This window comes from Stylophora pistillata, chromosome 3 (genome assembly GCF_964205215.1).
Source record: "Stylophora pistillata chromosome 3, jaStyPist1.2, whole genome shotgun sequence".
Taxonomy (NCBI): domain Eukaryota; kingdom Metazoa; phylum Cnidaria; class Anthozoa; order Scleractinia; family Pocilloporidae; genus Stylophora; species Stylophora pistillata.
The window spans coordinates 5402701-5425000 of record NC_142521.1 but is presented as its reverse complement, the minus strand read 5'-3'; the positions used below and the strand labels follow the sequence as shown (position 1 = coordinate 5425000).

The window sequence follows — 22300 nt, the reverse complement described above, 5'->3', positions numbered from 1 at the left end:
AATGAATGAATGAATTCCTTATTTATATTGCGCCCTTTCTATACAATATTCAAAGGCGCAATACCCCCCATCAATTTGATAGACACTACACAAAGATAGACCACAACACCGGGCACTACGGGCATGGTCAAATAGAACAGGATAACAGCGAGAGGAAACTGTGCCATTGGTCAAAGCTGATCAAGATTTGTGTAATTCAAAGCACAAAGGTGAAACAATGTAAGAAAGAGAAGAGAGAACACTTATCAATATATGTCCTGATCACCTCTCGTCGGAGGAATACGTTAATGAAGATAAGATATTAACCAGGAGTCAGCCTTTTTTAATCGCCACGATCATCATAATACCCACAGTGTAATCTCTCAAGTCAAATTTATTCTATGTTTTTCTCACGGAGTCAACCATGTTACTAGTCGTCAATTATGTCATAAAATGGCATTTTTTTTCCGTTCTTTCTATTGCCTCTATTCTGTGGAAACAGTATAAATGAAAAGCGGTCAACCTGTATTAGGCGGTAATCCGGCCATTCTCCGTATGTGATCGCTAAATACGGGTTGGACTATACTAATGAAAGACGGAAATCAACAGATTTTGACCAAAAATAGCGTATAGATATTTCAAAACCATTTACTCCAATTCACATGGCAAGCTACAGTGGTGGAAAGCCACTGGGTGACAATGTGCTTGTCGCAATATCCTATGAAACGCTTCTGTTGCCTCATTAAATTACTCCTATGATTTATTCTTGAAAGATTTCTTTTCATATCAACGATAACCAGGCAGCTCTGTAGATTCTAAATACCAATTCCTGAAGGATAAAAATTTTCACCAAGAGAAATTCTTTCCTGGTGTACTTCCATCACATGAAACTAATTATGGAAAACATCATTACGTAATCAAGGTATTGCATAATCCTTGAAAGGTAGATCCATTAGTTTATTTGTCCTTACGAAGCAGAGAATGAAAAGAACTGAGCGTTGACTAATCTCGTGATGTCTTTTTCCTTTTTTTAGTCTGAAAAACAGGTTTGAACAAAATTCGGAGAAATGCTAAGGGAAGTCGGGAAAATGATCATCTATATAAGACTCGTTGTATCAGAGGCTATTTAAAAATCTCTGAGATACCTGTGACTCTTGCACAATGTTTACATACATTTGGATGTCAAACTGATAATGCTTGAGTGCTTAATGTTGAGTGGTTTGGGAAAGAAACACCTTGCGATGTCAGTTTATGTCAGACTTGTTTGTGGTTCAGATATATCCTACATTACTCAGCAAGCATAGAGACAAGGTAGAAGCGATTGTGGGTAGAATTTGCTCAGCTGGTTTGCAACGTGTGAATCCCTGACCTGAAAAAAGCATCAGTTATTAATTTGTATTGACTTTCCGCCAGTGAAACTGGTGATATCAAATTTGTTTTAGTCATGACTTCAAAAGGTCTATCTTGTAAATCATGTAAACTGGGGAGGCGTAACTGATGCTAAAACTAAAATAACATTCCATACGAATCCCTTTTCTTTCCGTATGTCAAACGCAAGATTCGGAGGTGACGTAACTCACAGTCTAAAGTCCACGGATTAAATTAAGAACAAGATATTACCCTTGCTCTCGATCTTGTCCCATTAGACTCACTGAGGAATGCGTTAGAGTATCTTAAGGGTGGAATCTTAGACGGCACCTTAATTACGACGAAGACATAACAGAGCTAAAAAAAAACTCTCTTATATCTTGGATTACTAATCCATGCTGTTAAGTCAAATATTGAGCAATTTAATCTCAAAAGCCTTAAGCAGTGTTTGACAAGCTGATCTCAATCTGGCTAAAACATTTTGACTAAAAATACACACCTGGGAAATTGAAAAAAAAAAAACAAATGGGAGAGTAGTAAACACTTTGAAGTGCTTAATGTAGTTTATAATTATCGACATTAAATCATTTGGTTCAACTTTTCCTTTGGAAATCATAAAGAACTTTACCAAATCGAAAGAGCATTTAAGGTGGCTCGTACCGGTTTTCATCTTTTTGATGGTTTGTAACTTTGAAAGAATACAACAGAAAGACTGACCAAGGCCAGTTGAACACTTTTACGGGGTTGAATTACATAATCATTGGTTATCCAAAAATAAGTGTCATTTCGTCACTAGCAGTTTCCATGGCAACGCTTTCATAGGCTTATTCAGACGCATTTTTTAGCTTGTGGCTTAAATAATTCGAAAACTAACCCGGTGACCCCCTGATTTTTTTCAGTGATTGCTTTTGGCACTTGAAAAGGAAAATGCACGAAGATTTTTAAAAAATTCTACCGAGCGGAGTTTCACAAATTTCGCAAATTTCGCAAATTTCCTTCCGTAGAATTTTATAGTTTTTTTTCTGATGATTCCTTTCGACGTTATTATCATATTGGAACAATAAAAAGAAGGGGTCACCGGACTTGTTTTCGTGCAATAGCTTTCGTGAGTTTAGCAATTTCCACGCGCGCTCTCGCGCATTTAAAAATCTGGATTCTATAAGATCGACATTTGCTCATGATCTGTTTTAGCTACCGCTGACAAATGCGTGTGCTCGCGCGAGCACCTATGATCTGATGTTTACAGACGTTTACTGCTAAGAAAATCATTAAACAGCCGTTAAAGACAGCCTCCCGAGCTCATCTTAAAAATCCTACACATGACTTCTGGCTATATCATATTATCTTCCTTGAAGTTTCAAAGTCTTCTTCCACTTAAGGTAGATTATCCTTCACTTGAGTTCTCCTTTTTTCGCCGTCGCAAGATTTCATATCGGTTGAATATTTCTTTTAAATGTGAAGTGAAGCAACCTTCAAAGGTCAACAAAGGTACCACCCAAGGAAGTGTCAGCGGGCCGCACTTGTTCAATGTCTTTCTCAGTGATTTAGAGATACACTTGGACAATAAGAGCGTGCTTGTAAAATATGCAGATGATACAACCATTATCTCGCCTGTGATAGGTGATAATGACAATTCTATCGCACTGATTAATCAGTTTTCCCAGTGGTCTAGAAGTAATGGTATGTGTAGCAATCCATCTAAGTGCAAGGAAATCATTTTCCGCAAGAAAGGTTGTACAATAGAGTTTCCGATTGTGTCTGGAATACCACAGACAAAAGAGCTCACTATTTTAGGGGTAACATTTCAGGAAGATAGTAGGTTTATAACACATATTCTGGAAAAACTAATCAAAGCAAACAAGTGCCTGTTCATTTTAAGATCTTTAAGGAAAGAAGGGTACAATCAGGCCGAAGTAGACCATCTGTTTCTAAATCTAGTTCTACCAAATATATTATACGGGCTGTCCGTGTTTGGCGCTGTAAATTCCGAATTAACAACAATCCAATGTTTCTTAGATCGATGTTATAAGCGCAAGTATACAACCGACCACATTAATGTTTATGAATTGTTAGATCAACAGGACACGTATCTTCAAGAATGTTTTTAATAATACAATACACCCTTTAAGAGCTATAATGCCAAAAAAGAAATCAACCAAGTACAATCTGAGGAAAGAGACAAGTCACTATCCTAAAATAAACACTGATAGGTTCAAAAACACGTTTGTCAATCGCTTAATTTTTAAACATAATCTAGTCTTATAATTTTTATCTTGATTTTCTCTGTAATTTATATATATAGCTTCTTTTAATGTTGTAACATAGGATATGTGATTATTTATCTTATGACTTAATAAAGATTCAATTCAATTCAAATTCAATTCAATTCACTTCTCCGAAAATCGTCTTCGTTATCTTAGTTTCTATCTCCTGCATTCACAGTGGCCGCTCAACACATCAAATGCAAGCTCTTAGGTAAACTTCCCACAAAAGTAGAAAAAATTCCCCGCGCTGCCATCTTTGTTTTGAATTTTCATCTTTTGATCACGCGCTTTTTTCCCACGTTTTTCTCGCGCGCGTCACGCAAGAGTGACCTGTTCCCCGCGCGAGGAAACTGGTACGAGCCACCTTAAGAAGAGCAAGAAGGTAAGTGTTTGTCAGTTATTACCATGTGGTAAATCTTCATTGAATGTTCACAAAGATCTAGTCGTTTCCGTTCTTTGAAATAGCTAGAGCAAAAGCAGGTACTGATAGATAGCGCGCCGTATCTAAATAGTGTAAAAAAAATTTACTCCCGTTTTCATTCCTTGGATTGGTCAGATCAAAAACACGGCGTTATGAAAAATAGGAAGACAGAGTTTAATGCAAACTTGCTTTCTTTTTTTCTTGTAAATAAGAGGAATTATTTCTAGTGTATTGAATCGCTTACCTTTTCAACAACTATATAATGTATACAATACAAACTGAGGGGCAAATAACATATAACAGTTAACAGTCTGCAACGTTTGGTATTTTGAACAAAATCCCCCCCCCCCCTGTACTAATTGTACCCGAAAGTTAAACACTGAGGACTTGTGGGAAAACGCACGCCTCCAAAGCGGTTATTATTCCCTCCAAATTGACAAAAAGGATGAAAACCAAACATATTGGATACTCACAGGATTTTTACTCATATATATATATACAAAGGCTCAAAAAAATGCAGACAAGCTAAAATAACGCATCCGGCCTCACCGTATTGTTCTCACTTATTAGTCACGCATTAAAAGTCCGTCTCCGACAGACTAGGTGATCGATTCCGAGAACACCTTCGCAACTTATAAAGGAATGACAAGGGGGCATCAAAACCAGTCGCTAGACACCTAAGTCTCCCCAATCATCCTACGTAACATATGGCAGTCTGTGGCCTTTCCTTACTTTTAGTTTGTTCTGAAAGCTGCAAAGCTATAGCGAGGAAGTTTAATTTTCAAATCGGCACTCTTAATCCCCACGGTATCAACGAACGCTTTTCATTCAACCAGTTTAAACTTGTTTTTCTCCTTACCATGTTCTGACCTACAGCGCAGCTACGTGTCATGCATATAAACAGACACAAAATCCAAAAGAAGAACAATTTTGTGAATCAAATGCACTCATCGTAAAATTTTTATAATTGTATAAATTTCATTGCAAAAACAACCTCTCTATATTTCTCATCTAAGTATTTCTCCTACTGCTACTACTGTTGTTGTTGTTGTTGTTGTTTTAAGATAGAATTAATGTTTTGTCATAATTCGTGTCGTGAAGACTTAATTGTTAGCCATTACAGCTTTCTCATTTTTAATTCTCCTCTTTTACAATTACATCTTGGAATATAACTTGCAGCCATATGTACTTATTGAATGGAACGGTTCAATAAGTATTTTATCATAGTACCACTGAATAAGTCTTAAAAATTCGAAAAGTTTGTTTTGACGTAGTCTGGCACGCGATGGAAAACCACCAAAAAACTTTTCCTTAATTTTTTCGAGTCGGATGAAGAAATTCACAATTCATCGAAAAACGTGACGCATTTTCTCATTTTTGTTCACTGCTATCAATCATGTTTTGCGCAACAGAAGATGACGGGTCTCTGTCTTTTTGCAACAAAGCCGTACCATTGACGGCTTTCGGATTATATGATAACTTTCTATTTCTCATCTTCGCGGCAGTGATCTAAATGTTTCTGTTTTTCATGGATTTTTTCCATATCATTTACTTTTCAATTAAAACTGTTGACGTAAAATAATTATTACAGGAATGCTTGTTCACCAAGCTTCGCGATGATACAGCTATCCGTGTTTCATGGAATGGAGCCCTTCGCGTGCATGGCTGCACAGGATGTTGCAAACGCTGGTATTTCACTTTCAACGGTGCTGAATGCTCGGGTCCCTTGCCAATTGATGGTTTTGTGTACCTGGGTGGAGTGTCAAAGCACGCAGATCCCCATCGTATCCGCCATATCGAGGGACACTGTACAAACGTTCATAAAGGCAAAGTGCGGGTGGGATTCTGTGTCGGTGATTGTAAAGGTTATGGAGACGCAGACGCTTACAGTGGCTGGAATTCAGCGTCCCGCATCTATGTTGCAGAAGTTCCAAAACCTCAGGAGTACTGATTCCAAAGCAATAGAAACTAGCCACTTGATTAAGGGAAGAGAATTCTCGAAATCTCTAAAGTCATTGCAGTTGCTGAACAAAATGTCAAATAATCAAAAAAGTTAAAAAAAAAATTTTTTTCTTTCAGTTTTGTTTTTTTTCAGGGAAAAGGTAAATATTATTCGCCATTACCTTTATTTAACAACGCATAAGCTTTACCTCTTAAGCCCAAGCTAGAGGATAACGAATTTTTGCCGCGCAGTTTTTCTATCGTTTTCCGTTTGTTTTTCAGCCCTATTAGTTGATATTAAACGCAAAATTTTTGCTTTAAGACCACAAATTTTTTTTCACTTTGATTGTCACGGCAGAATAACGCACTCTGTTCAGTCACTTTCTTATTTGATTTTTATGGTGTTTTTTTGTGGTGTTTGGGATTTTTATACTGTGTTTCCTTTTCTCCGCTTCATCAAAACTATACGAAAATTCTCGAACATGATTGGTTTATCGCGAGACAGTGCACGCGTCGCGCTTGTAATGAGCAGTTGACGAGTCACACCCGAGGAATAGGCCTTTTGCAACACCATACTGGAGAGCAAGCACTCCAGTGATCTCAGACAAAATAGAGATCACAGAGGTCTGCATTCAAACAAAGAATACAGCGGATAACAAGTTAAAGGTATCCCAATTCGAGAAATCTTGTAAGTTTTAATCAACAGCTTCCTTGGAGTGTATCAGCGAAAAACGAATTCTGGTGTGATTTTGCTGCTGATACACTCCAGGGAAGCTATTAATTACTTCTTACTGGATTTCTCGAATTGGGATACCTTTTGACCTGTTATCAAATGTATTCTTTGTTTGAATGCAGACCTCTGTGACCTCTATATTGTCTGAGATCACTGAAGTGCTTGCTCTCCAGTATGGCGTTGCTATACGGTATCTAAGCACGTGATCTCTGACTGCAAAAGGCCTATTGGACAGTACGCGTCGTGTATGCGCGCTGTTGTTGTGTATTTCGCCGAGTTAACCATTTTTATGATTTTATGAAAACGTATAACTGATGGCTAGTTTGTTTCTCAAATGCTGTCATAGTTGTGATCTATTGGCAACAGGACTTTGTGGCGTCCAATTCTTTCGGGAGTGGTCGTTCGCCACTAAGTGGTCGTCTGATTTTGTTACTCACTCGTATGATTATTATACGTTATCGCATGATTTCGAGCGCAATTTGGGATAACTCAACACAAGTAAATTCTTCAAAGGCAAATTGCACAAGCCCAAAAGGCGAGTACAACTTTTTGTCTTTGAAAAACGTACGAGTGTTGATTTATTCCAAAATTACACGAGAAAGACTTGTGTGATTGTTTTTCAAAAATAAAGTTGGAAAAATTGACTCTGTTTTCCCCTAACAGCACTTGGTGCGACCGCTTGCCTTCGTATTGTTGCTGGAGTCGACGGGGTTTCCCGCATGAGTTCGCCTCGAGCTTTTAAACTTTCCGTCAGGAATAACTGACTACTTGTATTCGTTCTCAGTTAGGCTTTACTCAAGAGCGGTAACTGGTAAACGAAGGCAATCAAGTCCTTAAACTCCGAGAGAAGTTTGTTCAGGGCCTCCGGTTCCTTCGTTACTTCTACGCCAGTTTGCTTTCCTTTTGCTTTCGCGACTTTCCTGCCAGTCAATTTGATTTCAACTATCTGCACTGTTTGGGATAAATTGACACGTCCTTAACCAATGAGCAAGCTGAAATTTTTGCATGCATATTATAAGAGACCGAGTCCTATTTGCATTACTCCATTTTGTTACTCTAGTATCTCGTACACTGGTTCTTTCCGTTGCTGCTTGCTTGTACGTTGGTATCATGTGCACTTTTTCTATCACGTCTGTTTGATTGTTACGTTAGCATCTCGTGCACTGTTTCCTTCCTTTTCTCTTTGTTTGTTACGTTAGTATCTCGTGCTCTGTTTTTCCTTTTTCTCTTTGTTTATGTTTGCATCTCGTGTACTGTTTCTGTCCATACCTGTTTGACTGTTACGTAAGCATCTCGCGCACTGTTTCCCTTCCTTTTCTCTTTGTTTGTTACGTTAGCATCTCGTACACGGTTTTCTCTTTTTCTCTGTGTTTATTATGTTAATGTCTCGTGGACTGCTGTTTCTATCCATACCTGTGAGACTGTTACACTAATACCTCACAAACTGTTTCTTCCTTTTCTGTTTATTTGTCGAGTTAGTATCTCATACACGGGTTTTATTTATTTACTTATTTATTACACTGTCATCGCACGCACTATTTGTCAAGGATTGTGAGGATCAAGGTATCTATGTATAAATTTTACTAACTCGTTCATCAGTATGAGAGAAACTTTTCATTGTACTGAGGTTGTTTTGGCAGTTTGGCCGTGATTAATTCATAAATTTTATTTTTATTGAGGGATGGCCTCAGCAGATAGATTACACCAAAAGTGAATTTATGGACCTTTTACCAGGAAAGGGAAAAGTGGCCGCTGTAGGGAGCTAGATTCAAGTGCATTATAGTACTGAACCTAAAACTAAAAAAAAAAGTCTTCCTTCATGATATAACAGCAAAAAATCTCATCACTTGGGTCAACACCTCGTTGAATATCCAAAAAATATTTCGCAGCAAATTGGGCGATGGGAAGATAGCTTTCGTTTGTTCACGCCTGGACAACCGCTATATAATCCAGGAGTAGAGAACGCATGAGCAGGTCGTCAACAACTCGGAGTTATCTGAATTTCCAGTGACTAGTATCTTTTACACAGCAAGAGGAGATCGATCGAGAGAGCAATTTGTGGAGTGAGGTTTCAGGTATGTCCCTGTTATGTCTGTCTTACAGTCAGGCTTTCTTTGCCTCCTGTAAAGTAGCGACATCAAACAAACGTTCAACCTTAAAAATTGTCTGAAGTTAGCTCGAAATGATTCTGCTAAAATTTGACACTAATTCTTTGTCGGTGCCTAAATTTTTCGGTTTCTTTCCTCAGAAAAGTTAACAGAAAAATACTCGATCACTTCTAAAAAAAAGTTCTGAATTTACATTTTATTTACGGTTACCATAGCACCGCTCCTTCCTCTGAAAACTCAACAAACAGTCCGGTGAACCCCTTTTTCTTTGTTGGATCGCAATCGAGATTCCATATCGAGTTTTTGACATAAAGCCTTTTGCAAAGTTTAACAAAATTCTGTACTGCTGATGCAGGGCCATCTTATAAGGCTACATCATACATTTTTATTATTGAAGGTTGCTCCGTATCTTCAAAGAATCTATAGCGAGGTAATTTTGTGCCACACCTCAACACCGACTGTGCATATACTTCACATTTGAAACGAAGACATGATCACAAGTCAAATGTATAGAAACCAGAGCGAGCCTTTCTATTGCTACATCACTGTCGGTTAACTACTCGTAAAATATTGACACACCCAACTGCGCTTGCAAAAAGAATTAATAAGCGCTTTTGAAGGAACTTGATTCCAAATCCACTGAGCGGGAGAAAAGTGATAAATCTTCTATTTCCTTTTTCAGCTTCTATAGAAATGTTTTTGGACAGTCATTCAGAGGCAACCTGTGTGGCCCTTAGAAACATACTTTATTAGATCCCACTCTCTGGCTAGAGTAATAACCACACTTTCCACAGAACTACAATAATGAAACTTAAGAATCTCCAAAAAAATCTATGTAAATCTGATCTATTAAGTGTCAATGATGAACGCCGCTACTTCATCAGTCCTCAGGAAATGTCAGCGTCGTGAAATAATCATCGTATGTCTCAGCTTTACGAATCACCTCATAGCAATCATCAGCCACACGCAAAATTTCTGCGTGTCTTAATATCCCGTTAAAATTGAAACTCAGTGCACGGCCGTACGCTCCTACGCTGTGAATGATGCATAGGTCACCAATCTCTGGATTTTCATTCAGATCTCGGTCGATGGCAATCTTGTCATAGTTCGCGCACAAGGAACCCACCACGTCGAACATTTTTCCTCTCTTGTTACCTTGGTAATTCGGGCATGCGTACAAAGGATCGTTCACAACCGTCTTGTAGTCAGGAAGATCTTTTCTCAAATGACTCGGAAGGACTTGATCCTTTACAATGGTGATGTAGTTGTACGCGCCAAGCAGGGGTGGCAACAGGATGTCTACAATGGAAGCATCCACGCCTAGGAAACGTTTGTACGTGTCCTTCATGTTTATTACACGTGAAACTAACCAGCCACAGTCACCAGTTAGCAATCCTCCACATTCGTACTTGATCTGTAGCGGGTGAAGATCACTTTGCGGCAACACAATTTGTTCGTACAAATGTTTCACACGGAGCCCGAGATCTTTCAGGTCGACAGGTTTCTCTTCGGGATGATTATTCACACCGATGCCACCACCCAAGTTGACAAACTCAACTGCGATTCCTGTCTCCTTCTTGATTTCCACTGCCAGTGAAAACATCATCCGAGCAATCTCGGCCAGATCCATGGCATTCAGAGAATGTGACACGATCATGGTGTGTAGACCGAAGCGTTCCACACCGTATGCCTTGCATTTCTTGAAGGCGGAGAACAACTGGGCTTTCGTCAAGCCAAACTTCGCCTCAGCAGGATCGCCGACACGCGTGTTGAATGAAATCTTGTGATGAGGACCTGGATTGTACCTGAATGCAACCACTTTGGGCATCTTTCCTTCTAACGCCTTCTTTAGGTTGTCGATTTGGGAAAAGTCGTCCAAGTTGACAATGGCTCCCAGGTCAACCGCCTTTCGGTAGGCATCAAATGCGGTGTTATTGGATGTAAACATGATGTCTTCGCCTTCAATTCCCAGTTTTTCACAGAGAATAAGTTCTGTCAGTGAGCTGCAATCCATTCCCATCCTACATTCCTCGTGCAGCATCTTCAAAATTATTGGGGTCGGCGTCGCTTTTACAGCAAAGTGATTCTTAAAACTCGATCCGGTCATCAATCGCACCCAAGCAAAGCTGTCGTTGAAGACCTTGGTTCCAGTCAGTATTTTCTCTTTGTCGTAGAGATAAAACGGGGTTTTATACTGAGAGGCCACTTTTCTGAGCTCGACCTCGCTGCAGGGCAAAGGTTTCTTACTCAGCTCTCCGATCTCATTGCTAAGGTTTTCCATCTCTGAGTCAAGTCTACATGGACAAGAAAGGTACACGTTAATTTGACATATATATAATCATGTAATATTTTACAACTGTTCATCCCATGTTGAGAGGTCAATTATTAGAAATGAAAGGTCTTAAGTTTGTTGGGACTTTAAAAATTACTTTTTGGAAAATGAAGAGTTGGCGAGGATGAATTTCAAACCGCATTTTTAAATTCATACTCGAAAACTGTGATTAATGACTGTAAATGTTCCTTTTCAAGTTAGAATTTGCTATTCTCGGGTTGATACACGCGCATGCGTTAAACACCAAACCAATATACCATAGTTTCTTGGTTATAAGGCGCACTCGGTTAAAAGACGCACCCCAAACTTGGCAACTTGGTCAAGCTAAGTTCCCAAACTGAAAATTACGTGAAAATACTCGGTTATAAGGCGCACCAAAAGGTTGAGAGCTAACAAAAGGTGTGATGGATCTGAAAAAGTTTCATGGTTGCTCTGGCGATGAAAGCAAACGGCGAAAAACTCTCACCGAAAGTCGGCATCAAAGGTGATCGACAGCTGAATATCAACACGCCACTGAGAAAGTTTCACGGTTGCTCTCATTATCAACACGCCACCGAGAAAGTTTCACGGTTGCTCTGGTGATGAAAGCAAATGGCGAAAAACTCTCACCGAAAGTCATCTTCAAAGGTGTTCAACAGCTGAATATCAACACGCCACCGAGAATGCAAGTTTCTGTGCACAAAAAAGGCTGAATGGACGAAGAAGGTAGGTTTTATCTCCACGTCGTTTATTCAGAGAAGGAACTATTCGAGCGCGCGACAGAAACACAATTTTTGGAATTTAAAACGAGGTTCGAACGATTGTCTTGTTGTCATGGATATCATGTCACTGAACTTGTGCTATTAAAAACGTATGCGAATTTCCGGTTGTTTGCTTTTATATGGAAGTCGATTAGTGTTCTAAAGAAGTATTCCTTTATAATTCATAAGAATAAAGGATAGGATTCTACACAATCTTCGCTACACCTCAGACTGTAATGTATTTACTGCACGCTGGAATGTTATTTCACGAAGCGGTTTATTGATTTTAGCACAAAGAAGAGAATTGAAACAAAGAATGCTTTTGAAAAAGATTTCTTCAAACTTATGAATAACGGTGTACTTTTGGAAAAACAATGGAAAATTTGCGAAAGCGCGTGGACGTGAAACTAATCACAAACAAAAATATGCTCGCAAAGTATTGCCCGAAACCGACAAACATTGGAAGTAAAATCTTTGGTGAGAATCTTGTGGCTCCTCATAAGATCAAAGAAACGCTCGCTTTCAACAGACCGGCATATGCTGGGATGTGTATCCCTCGATTTGAGCAAGACGTTGGTGTATGATTTTTATTTTAATTACATACACCTTTAGTTGTTCGTTACTGTAACGTGTTCGCTAAGACAGACAGTGAAACACCAGAGAGTTGGTTATAACACAACATTTAATCTTGTAAGCCGAGTGCACATCAAGCGAGGCGAACGAATACATCCGGGAACTGAGATGAAAGGTAAACTGTATAAATTAAATCGACATACATAAATTAACATCGTTACATCTTCCCCCGTTATTCAAAGAGGAAAGAATAAACAAGGAAAGAAAACTAAATCGTTTGTTAGAGTCATTGTTCGGAGAATATAAACAACATAGGTAAGTGTCAGCATGTATAGTCACGGAGGTATGCTGGTCTACGTAGGACTCTTCCCCGAGCGCTACGTCTTTCTGGACTCGTTACGTCATCAGCTGGAGGATTCGGTGTTGCTTGTGGCTTGACCATCTCTTGGGGGTTTGATTAAACGACTGGTGGTACCTGTTCCACTTTGGTCAGGGGCAGGGGACCATGACCTGAGTTAGGTATCTCTATGTCAAGAGGTGATTGTTTAGGGAGTTCGGCTGTGAGACGCAGGTGTCGGCGGTTCCTACGATACACCCGTCCGTCGTCAGTAGTAACTTGGTATGAGCGTATACCAACTTGTTTGGCAACCGTTGCTTGGGTCCATTGTTGTTTATATTTGGGTGGATGGATACGTACGGTGCTCCCTGGCTGAAGTGGCTGGAGTTCTTTGGTGCCATTGTTGTAATAGAAGGCTTGTTTATTCTTCTGGGCCTGAAGAAGCTGGGAAGTGGTGTCAAATTCAGGTTGTGCTAGTAGTCGCCCAGAGGTAGGTAGGAGGGTTTTGGTACGGCGGCCAAAGAGGCGCTGAGCTGGAGACGCTCCTAGCCCTTCTGTGGGGGTGTTGCGAAAGTCAAGGAATCCCAAGTAGGGATCACTGCCAGCCTCTGAGGCTTTGAGCATGATTCGCTGCACAGTCTTCACCTCGTTTTCCGCCTTGCCATTTGACTGCGGGTAGGTGGGGGAGCTTGTTACATGATCAAACTCGTATAAATCTTTGAACGTCTGAAATTCCTGTGAGCTGAATTGGGGGCCATTGTCGCTTACTATCTTGTCCGGAATTCTATGTCTTGCCATATGAGGCTTGAGCTTTTCAATTACTTCTTTTGATGTCTTCCTCGCAAGTTTGTCCACTTCAAAGAAATTTGAGTAATAATCAGTGGTGACAAGGTAATCCTGGCCCTGGAGCTCAAAGAGATCAACGGCAAGGACCTGCCACGGTCTTGATGGTACTGGGTGTGAGATCATGGGCTCCCTCTGCTGCCCTTGGTGGTATGAATTGCAGACTTGGCAGTTGGAGACATGTTCTTCAATCTCTTTCTTCATACCAGGCCAGTAGAACGCTTCCCGTGCCCGTCTTAGGCATGCTTGTATTCCCAGATGACTGGAGTGTAGCTTTCTTTTGAGTTCAGCTCTCATCTGAAACGGTATGACAACACGGTCTCCTTTGAAAATGACTCCATTTTGGAGAGCAAGTTCTTCTTTGAACGGAAAGTAGTCTTGAACTTCCAGTGGGAGATAGAGCTTACTTTCTGGCCAGCCTTGTTTGATGACGCAAGCAAGGGTCTTGAGGATAGCTTCTTCTTGTGTAAGGTTTTCGATTTGGCGAAGAGTTTCGTCTTTGACCGGAAGATACTGTAGCATGTTCACTTGCTCTGCTTCTATCTCTGTTGGAGATCTAGTATCTGAGACTGTCATGACATCTTCCTGATCCTCAGTAGCTTCCTTAGGCGTCAGATACGCGCGACTCAGGGAATCAGCCATAAGAAGGGAGGTTCCCTTTTTGTAGGATACTTCAAACTCGTAGCGTTGGAGTCTAACGAGCATTCGTTGTAGCCTTTTGGGTGCGTTCAGGAGGCTTTCCTTGAAGATTGCCTCCAAGGGCTTGTGATCAGATTCGACCAGCACTTTCCTTCCATACAGGTAGGCTTCAAACTTCTCCATTCCGAATACTATGGCCAGTAACTCTTTTTCGATTTGCGCATACTGGACTTCTGTGGGGGTCAGGGACCTGGATGCATATGCGACCGGATGTCCGTCTTGCATGAGACATGCTCCTAGGCCATGCATAGAGGCATCACATTGTAGTGTGGGTGTGGCACTTGGGTCAAAGTATTTTAGGACTGGAGTCGTAGAAAGGATCTTCTTTGTCTCATCCAGGGCTGCACCATGAACCTGTTCATCCCATTGGAACTCGTTCTCGTTTTTGGTGGGCTCGCGTAGAGGAGTCGTGACCTCTGAAAGTCTTGGAGCAAACTTTTGCAGGTAGTTAGTCATCCCTAAGAGACGTTGGATGCTCTGTTTGTCAGTCGGTGCTGGCATCTCTTTGATTGCCTTGACTTTTCCAGGGTCAGGTTGTAGCCCATCTGCAGAGAGCATGTGGCCCATGTAGGCCACTTCCTTAAGCCTAAGCTGCAGTTTTCCCCTGTTTAGCTTCACACCTTTTTCTCGGCATCGTTGGAGGAGAGCAGTAAGCTTGTCGTCGTGGTCTTTTTCTGCTTCATCATCGTTAGCTCCACATCCAAATACGAGGATGTCATCAGCGATCGCCTTGCATCCATTTAGCCCTGCTAATGCCTGATCCAGTCTTCGCTGGAATTCTTCAGTGGCCGGTGAGATCCCAAATGGCATTCGAAGCCATCTGTATCTTCCCCATGGAGTGCCAAATGTGGTTGCGTAACTACTTTCCTCGTCTAAGGACACGTGCCAAAACCCATTTTTAGCGTCTAACACAGTAAAGCATCTTGCGTTTGAGAGCTCAGGAAGGACATCCTCGATTGTCGGCAGAGAGTAGTGATTCCGTTTGAGGGCTCGGTTAAGTGGTTTGGGATCAACACACAGTCGAACATTGCCATTCTTCTTCATGGTGACGACAGTTGCTGATATCCAAGGGGTAGGGACATTTACTGGCGTGATGATATTAAGGTCTTCCAAGCGATTCATCTCCTCTTTTAGCTTTTCTTTAATGGCGATCGGCACCTTTCTTGTTGGGAGTTGGACTGGTGGTACGTTCGGGTCAATGTCCAGGTGGAGGTCACCTTCTAACTTTCCTTCTCCTCTGAATACATCGGCATATTCTTCGAGAATAGATTCCGTCGTAAGTGGTGTTTTGCTCTGCGATGGTTCTTCCGCTTGAAGAGCCATAATGTTTTGTCGGACCACAGATATGAGTTGCATTTGTTCACTGGCTCGTAAACCAAGCAGCGGCTTCCCTTTCCCCTTTACGACTACGAATCCACGCTATATTTTTTTCCATTTCTGGGGTTCACAGCTTGAACACGTTTCATGCCAATTGGCTTTTCCTCCGTTTTGTTGTACATAACAAGAGTTACTTCTGTATTGTCCAGCAGGGGTAGGCTGTCTTCACCATATACTTCTTTGAAGGATTCTTCGGGTAAGATGTTCACTGTGGCACCAGTGTCCAGTTGGAATGGGACTTGGTGACCATTTAACAGCATTACCGCAAGCAGTTTGTCTTTATGATAAGGCTTTTCCACAGCACAGACTTGTTTCTTGACGTCGACACAAGTAACATATTCATCCAAGTTAGAATCTTCCACTGCATGCACTGGCCTGCGGACATGTCTTGGTGTGGGGCGTTTAGAGGACGTGGCCAAAGCGGATGGAGACAGTTTGGTTTTGCAGGCCACCGCAAAGTGGTTTTGAATTCCACATTTAGAGCATGTCTTACCCCATGCAGGACATTTAAGCTTGTTCCAAACATGTGTTTTGGCGCAGAACTTGCAGCGGATTTCTCTCTCTCTTATGGGGGGCGGAGGTGTCTTCTCGTTGGCCTGACTAATAGCGCTGACTTCCTCCTGATGAATCTCTTTCAGTTGTTGGCTTGCGGTCTCATATGATCTACAGATGTCAATGCATTCTTTCAGTGTGAGTTTGGAGACTTGTAGAAGCTTCTTGCGTGCTTGATAATCTCTTACTCCAATGACAATTCTGTCTCTTATTAGACTGTTTTCTAAAACTCCGAAGTTACATGTCTTAGCCAACGTGCGCAGTGCCGTGACGTAAGCATCCAGAGATTCGTTAGGCTCCTGGTCCCTTTTGTTAAATCGATATCTCTCGTATATTTCGTTTGTCTCTCCTATGCAATAATACTGTAGCTTTTGGAGAACAACATCAATGTCCTCCTTATCAGCTTCATCTGCAAATTCTAAGCCTTCGTACACATCTAGAGCATCTGAGCCAATACAGGTTAGTAGTGTGGCAGTCCTCAGATATTTGTTTGCGGTAGGGTTTTCAGGATCTTTTAAACGTGCAGCAATTTCATAGTTATTCCAGGCACGGTGGAATTTCTTCCAATTCGTCCAATTATTGATTTCGGTAAAAGCACCAAGTTGGGGTTGCCATCCTCAAAAACGAAGTTCGTCCTACTGTTCAAAAAAGACCTATTTAGCACCAGAAGTCCAAAAAGAAAAACGTTACAGCATTGCTAGTGACATTTACTCATTAGGAAGAATGCTGAAGGCTGTGTCGTGTTTAATAGGTTTTTATGAAAAGGTGCGGGTGCTTGTGAAAAAGCCACTGACGAAAACCCCGGTGATAGGCCTACCGTTGAAGAATTTTTGCAACAAATCTCTACAATTATAGCATAGGTATTTCGCTAGTTCTTTTTCCCCATCTCGTTGCCATGTTCCCACCAATAACGTAGCTCCATTTTCTGCCTTTAAAAGCACACACAACCCACAATTCCTCTATTCGCTCCGACGAAGGGCTAACGCTCGAAATGTCAGCTTTTGTAATCGTTACGGTGGCCAATTTACCATTTCAACTTTGTTGATATATCCAAACTTTTTCACATGCCATGCGTTCTTGTAAATCTACCCCAACAATTCATTAAAAAGAAACACAAAGAATATTTCATTTGTTTTTTTCTTTCTTTCTTTTTGGAATCTCAACTCAAGTGGCATTAAACAAAAATGCTGGATTGTACTGCACTTTTGGGTATGCCACCTTAAAGTACAGCCTACCGAATAACATCATCGAAAGAGTGTAAAAATACAAAAACATCATCGAAAGAGTGTAAAAATACAAAAACGCTGGGTTATACCGCACTTTTGGGTGTGCCACCTTAAAAGTACAGCCTACTGATTAAGATCATCGAAAGAGTGTAAAAATACAAAAATGCTGGGTTATACTGCACTTCTGGGTGTGCCACCTTAAAGTACAGTCTACTGACTAAGATTATCGAAAGAGTGTAAAAATACAAAAATGCTGGGTTATACCGCACTTTTGGGTGTGCCACCTTAAAGTACAGTCTACTGAATAAGATCATCGAGAGAATAAAAATTCAAAAACGCTGGGTTATACCGCACTTTTGGGTGTGTCACCTTAAAGTACAGCCTTCTCAATAAGATCATTGAAAGAACTCTCACAAGAAAGAAACTTTAAGTTCATGGATCTCCTAAGAAAGCCGGGTAACTAGTGCATAGTGTGAAATTGAAAAGGAAGCAAGTACTTACAAATGGTGCCCTTTTTGATACCGCTCTCTTACAAAACATCTGGGCGCTGCACAATATGTTTCTATATATCCTTTGACTTTTGCTGATAAGCCGCATCCACAATTCAACTAAATTAAGCCCCGTTTTGAAATGCTTAAAAGCTGTTTGAAGGAGTTATTCGCATAATGATATGCTTGATCAATCTATAACATATTTAGCTAGTTAATACACGTGGTTTAACTTTGGAAAGCAAGTTTTCATAGCCAATCAGAAAGCAACTTAAAAAGGTGTTGATGGAGCTTGCATCTATAGCTTCGTTACAATATGACTTCGAAAAGCTACCAGGTTTCGTGCCATAAATGCGAAAAACCTTTTAACACAAGCTTCGCTCTGAAAAAGCACTTGGTTAAGGCGCATTCAATTACAACTTTACCGAAGAGAATAAGCTTTGTGACTGAAGGAATCGAAGCGCCACTTCCAAAACCACAAAGAATAAGCAAGAGGACCGGAACGTATCGCGCTTATAAGACATGGAGAGAAAGTGTGCTGAAAGGAATAAAAAATGCTCACCACCCAAGAGCTCGAGGTAATTTTGAATATCAAAAGTCTATATATGATCTGTTTCACATCTATGTGTGAGCGTCGCACGTAGTCTTGCTGTATTTTGAGGAGCTTGAGGTTGCCATTGACGTTACTTTGTTCTTTAACATACAGCAAAATGCGTAGTTACTAAAAGTTGGAATCACCTGAAACCACCTGAAACCACCAGAAACCACCAATGAAACCACCTGACTGAAATTACCTGAAAATTACATGAAAGCACGCAGACATGAACGCAGAACGCAGACCTCAAACCTCGAATAGCCACGCCTCGAAAAAGGTCTACACAGTGTGTAATTAGCAGATTTATCTCTCTTCCCTTTGTTATCAAACGAGATCACGGAATGCGTAAGCGAAACTGCTATGTAAACATTGGAGTTGAATTCTTATTGACGATATCGCAGTTACGACCCTCCACTGTCGAGCCGTACCAGTCTTGCATAGGTTATGTGTGTGCCTTTTGAGTCAGTCGACGTATCCGCAATCAGTTTTCCTTTGTGTATACAGTGTGTAATTACCAGATTTATCTATCTTTCTTTTGTCATTGATGTTATCAGACGAGATCTTGGAATATCTGTTTTCACGTTAAAGTACTTCTACTATATGTAAAAGTACTACTACTATATGAAATCATTTTTGGTACAATCGTACAAAGCAACTCAGGTGTCTCGTTAACACTGACCTCAAAAACGCAGACAGAAGACCGCACAGCTCGAAAAACGTGTACCCAGTGTGTAATTACAAGATTTATCTCTCTTCCCTTTGTTATCAAACGAGATCTTGGAATGCGTCATGAAACTGAGACTAATTTCATTGTCAGTGACAGTGAGATAACAGATAAAAATAGACGTCAAGTAGAGTAAATTAGCAATGCCTAAGCTTTGCGTCATGCTGAAAATTAAGATACCGATTTGCGATAATGTTTAATTCACGTGGGTTTAGATGGCTTCTGGGGTGGTTTCACGTAATTTCAGATGGTTTCCATGGGGGTTGCAGATGGTTTCCATGGGGGTCGCACATGGTTTCAGGTGGTTTCAGGTGATTCCAACTTTTAGTAACTACGCGGCAAAATGGCATAAACAGGAAATGAATTTCGTTCCAGCTGAGTTCTTCAGACAGTTTCTGGCCGATCTGGGAAAGCCAACAGTATACTCTGTCAAAGACACCAGTCACTGGAGAGCTCCAATATTCCATACAAGTACGAGACGGATTTCTTTCAAGATTTTTGAAATGAAAGTTATTCGATCTGCGTTACCGGAAATACAGATAGCACAGGTCTGGTGCGGTAACAGAACCATAAGCGAAGATGATGAAAATGAGTTAGAAGACATCAAAACGGCCGAGGACGCCATTCATGCAGCTGTTAAACGTGCCAGAACGACCAGAAGGCGTGTATCGTGTAGAAGCCAGTTAAACGTTAGTAGTCCGTTAAGAGAGTTTGAAGTGATCTGGTGGCCGGACATGTACGAGACAAGTGGCTACGGCAAAATGTCATTGCGGTATTACGTTGGAAAAGTATTTCACTCGTGAACCACTAAACAGAGAATCCCCTCTGAAAATTTCGTCGTTATCTTCACATGCTGAACCACAACTTCGGCGTAAAGTTGATTTTACAAGGAACGACTTAGCCGTGTCACTTAGCGCGGACAATTCTTAACAAGGACATTGCTTGCAAGTGTCTTATGTCTTCAAGTTTTCTCAAAACGCTGCAACAAAAATAATGAGTTAAAATGTTCGTCAAAAATTATATGGTGTAACATTACTTTAAGCTGTTAGAATATTTCATTTTGTCGAGAGTTAATCAAGTTTTCGATCAATAGCTTGTTTATTCCATAGTGTATTTACGAGGGTCGTGCTGAGAGCGCGTGAGTGAGACGTAACAATTTCAAGAACGTGGCACGTGTCGCTCGACGCTAACGGGTCACGTTTACATTTATTTTATTATAATTAAAAGTGGGCAGAATTGTAAGACATATCTTGAAGTGGTTTTCATCTTTTAGCAAATTTGCAGAATTAGTATAACTACATCTGTTTACTCTTCAAAATATTACATTCACGTTACGCGTTCTATAATTTTGCTTTTGTCATATTCTTTCTAGATTTCAGAGCTCTCGTTCAACTTAAAAACTTCTTGTCAAAGTACTCCTCTAAACATTCACTTTTAAATACGGGTATTCTAGTTACACAAGCATCCCAGTTGCTTACGAGTTGACGTGAGTCATAGTGCCTTACTCCAAGACAATATTTGAATCATTAGTTGTAATCTATGCTGCTGCATGTCAGAGAATTTCCATGACAAGTTATGAACAGCGCTTGGCCCTAAAGATATAAAATCCATTGCTGCCAGAATCACCCCTACTCCGCAACTGCCAATTCCAACTGACGAATTCAAGGACACTTGTGATGGCATTCCAAATCGAGTGACGTTCTGTGTTGAAGTCCAGAAATTCGTTTTGAGTGCTTCATTCGAGGGGCAAAGTTCCTGCAAAAGATGGAGGCCTGCCTTCACCAGAGAAAGTGTATTTGAGGGTATTTGGAATTTCATCCCATCATCGAAAAAAATGCTCTTGCTCAATAAATCGACGTAAGTCATACCCCAGTGATTGCGTGTCGGAAAATGGACTGGAGCCAATATTTGGGACATTTCTGTTGGGTTGGTTTGTTGTACTAGCCGCATTAACTTTCTTGATTTGAAGCTTTTTACGTCTGACGTCATCCAAGTGAAAAATTCTGAAGGTAAGTACACAGTTGTGTTATTTCCATTACTCCTTGCTTCTTCTAGACACTTTCCAATGCATATGTCAATAACAAAGTTATCAAGATATCTCTCTTCTACAAGTTCAGCAAAGTTCAGCGAGTCGACTGACTTCCTCTGAAATTTTAATATTGCCTGATGTGATTCAGTATGCCACAATGCCTTCATAATTGCTTCCTTTTCTCGGTCTGTGCAGCCCTCAGTTTTGGACATCCACCGCTGTTCTGAGTTAAGTTTACGCTTCGTTGTTGCAACTGAACAAAACTTTCTCAGAACTCCAACACCGTTGAGGTCAAAGTTTCCAAAACCAAACATTTTTACTCCTGTTGGGGACCTCTTCTGCTTTCCTCTCTCTTTCTCCATAAGTGACATGGCATCGTTCAGCAAACTTTCACTTGGACGTTGCAGAAGGGTGAATGGATCAGTGACCACAAAGTGACCGAACAGAACCTCTATTTCACCACGGAATGAGGACACCTTAGGAAGCCTGTCCTCCAAGCTACCAAATTCCCATCTGGTCATTGGTAGTGAGAAAATTGCGGACAAAGGAGTTGCGCTGAAAGCAGCAGATGATGTAGTTCCTCCTGAATCTGATGTTTGAGCAACGGAAAGAGCAGAAACGTCACCCAGAAGATCAGTCTCTGTTGAACACTGGAGCTGTATTGTATCATCTGGTGACACAGTAACTGGACCAGTCGCTGTGGAACACGAAGGCTGTTTTTTGCTGCGTTCGGGGTGGTCTTGGTCAGCATCCGAGTTGGGTAATTCTACATCATAATTTACTTTGGTTTGCGGTGACTGCATACTGCCAGAATCTGACCAATCCATAGGAACATCTTCTGTGTGTGGTACCTGAGTGGCACTGTTAGCATTGGACACATCTGCTAACTCAGCTTCAGAAAATTGGGATTCTAGTTGTTTTGCACAGGTAGAATCGAATACAGGACTACCGTGCTCTTTGTCAACTTCCTC

The 22300-nt window shown here is 40.8% G+C and overlaps 4 protein-coding genes and 1 long non-coding RNA gene across 6 annotated transcripts in view; 1 reads left to right on the top strand and 4 right to left on the bottom strand.

Moving 5' to 3' along the window:
- Positions 1-449, bottom strand: part of LOC148734252 (uncharacterized) — a 5556-nt gene extending 5107 nt beyond the window's left edge. Inside the window, exon 1 of the long non-coding RNA XR_015998979.1 lies at positions 1-449. This exon is cut by the window's left edge and continues 190 nt beyond it. This is a non-coding gene — a long non-coding RNA (uncharacterized LOC148734252).
- The window catches only part of LOC148734227 (uncharacterized), a 221737-nt gene that overhangs the window by 24496 nt on the left and 174941 nt on the right, over positions 1-22300 (top strand). The gene's annotated exons all lie outside the window — the stretch shown is intronic.
- Positions 8987-19367, bottom strand: LOC148734250 (uncharacterized). 2 transcript variants are annotated; one of them, XM_088754835.1, is made up of 2 exons: positions 19256-19367; positions 8987-11108 (listed from the first exon to the last, which is right to left on the bottom strand). In XM_088754835.1, the coding sequence occupies exon 2, from the start codon at positions 11093-11095 to the stop codon at positions 9695-9697; it is 1401 nt and encodes a 466-aa protein (XP_088610961.1). In that variant the 5' UTR covers positions 11096-11108; positions 19256-19367; the 3' UTR covers positions 8987-9694. The 2 variants fall into 2 exon arrangements, with proteins under 2 accessions (XP_088610961.1, XP_088610960.1); XM_088754834.1 differs by lacking the exon at positions 19256-19367 and adding an exon at positions 18544-18738.
- LOC148734251 (uncharacterized) lies at positions 15550-17512 on the bottom strand. Its single transcript, XM_088752747.1, has 2 exons — positions 17503-17512; positions 15550-16883 (listed from the first exon to the last, which is right to left on the bottom strand). The coding sequence occupies exons 1-2, from the start codon at positions 17510-17512 to the stop codon at positions 15745-15747; spliced, it is 1149 nt and encodes a 382-aa protein (XP_088608873.1). The 3' UTR covers positions 15550-15744.
- Positions 20625-21914, bottom strand: LOC148734249 (uncharacterized). Its single transcript, XM_088755676.1, has 2 exons — positions 21169-21914; positions 20625-21055 (listed from the first exon to the last, which is right to left on the bottom strand). The coding sequence occupies exons 1-2, from the start codon at positions 21848-21850 to the stop codon at positions 21036-21038; spliced, it is 702 nt and encodes a 233-aa protein (XP_088611802.1). The 5' UTR covers positions 21851-21914; the 3' UTR covers positions 20625-21035.

Excerpts from the sequence above, each read along its gene's own strand:
- LOC148734250 (XM_088754835.1), bottom strand. The coding sequence starts at position 11,095 with ATGGAAAACCTTAGCAATGAGATCGGAGAGCTGAGTAAGAAACCTTTG.
- LOC148734249 (XM_088755676.1), bottom strand. The coding sequence starts at position 21,850 with ATGACCAGATGGGAATTTGGTAGCTTGGAGGACAGGCTTCCTAAGGTG. Across the intron at positions 21,056-21,168 it reads TCCGACACGCAATCACTGGG|GAACTTTGCCCCTCGAATGA; the intron begins GTATGACTTACG and ends CATCTTTTGCAG.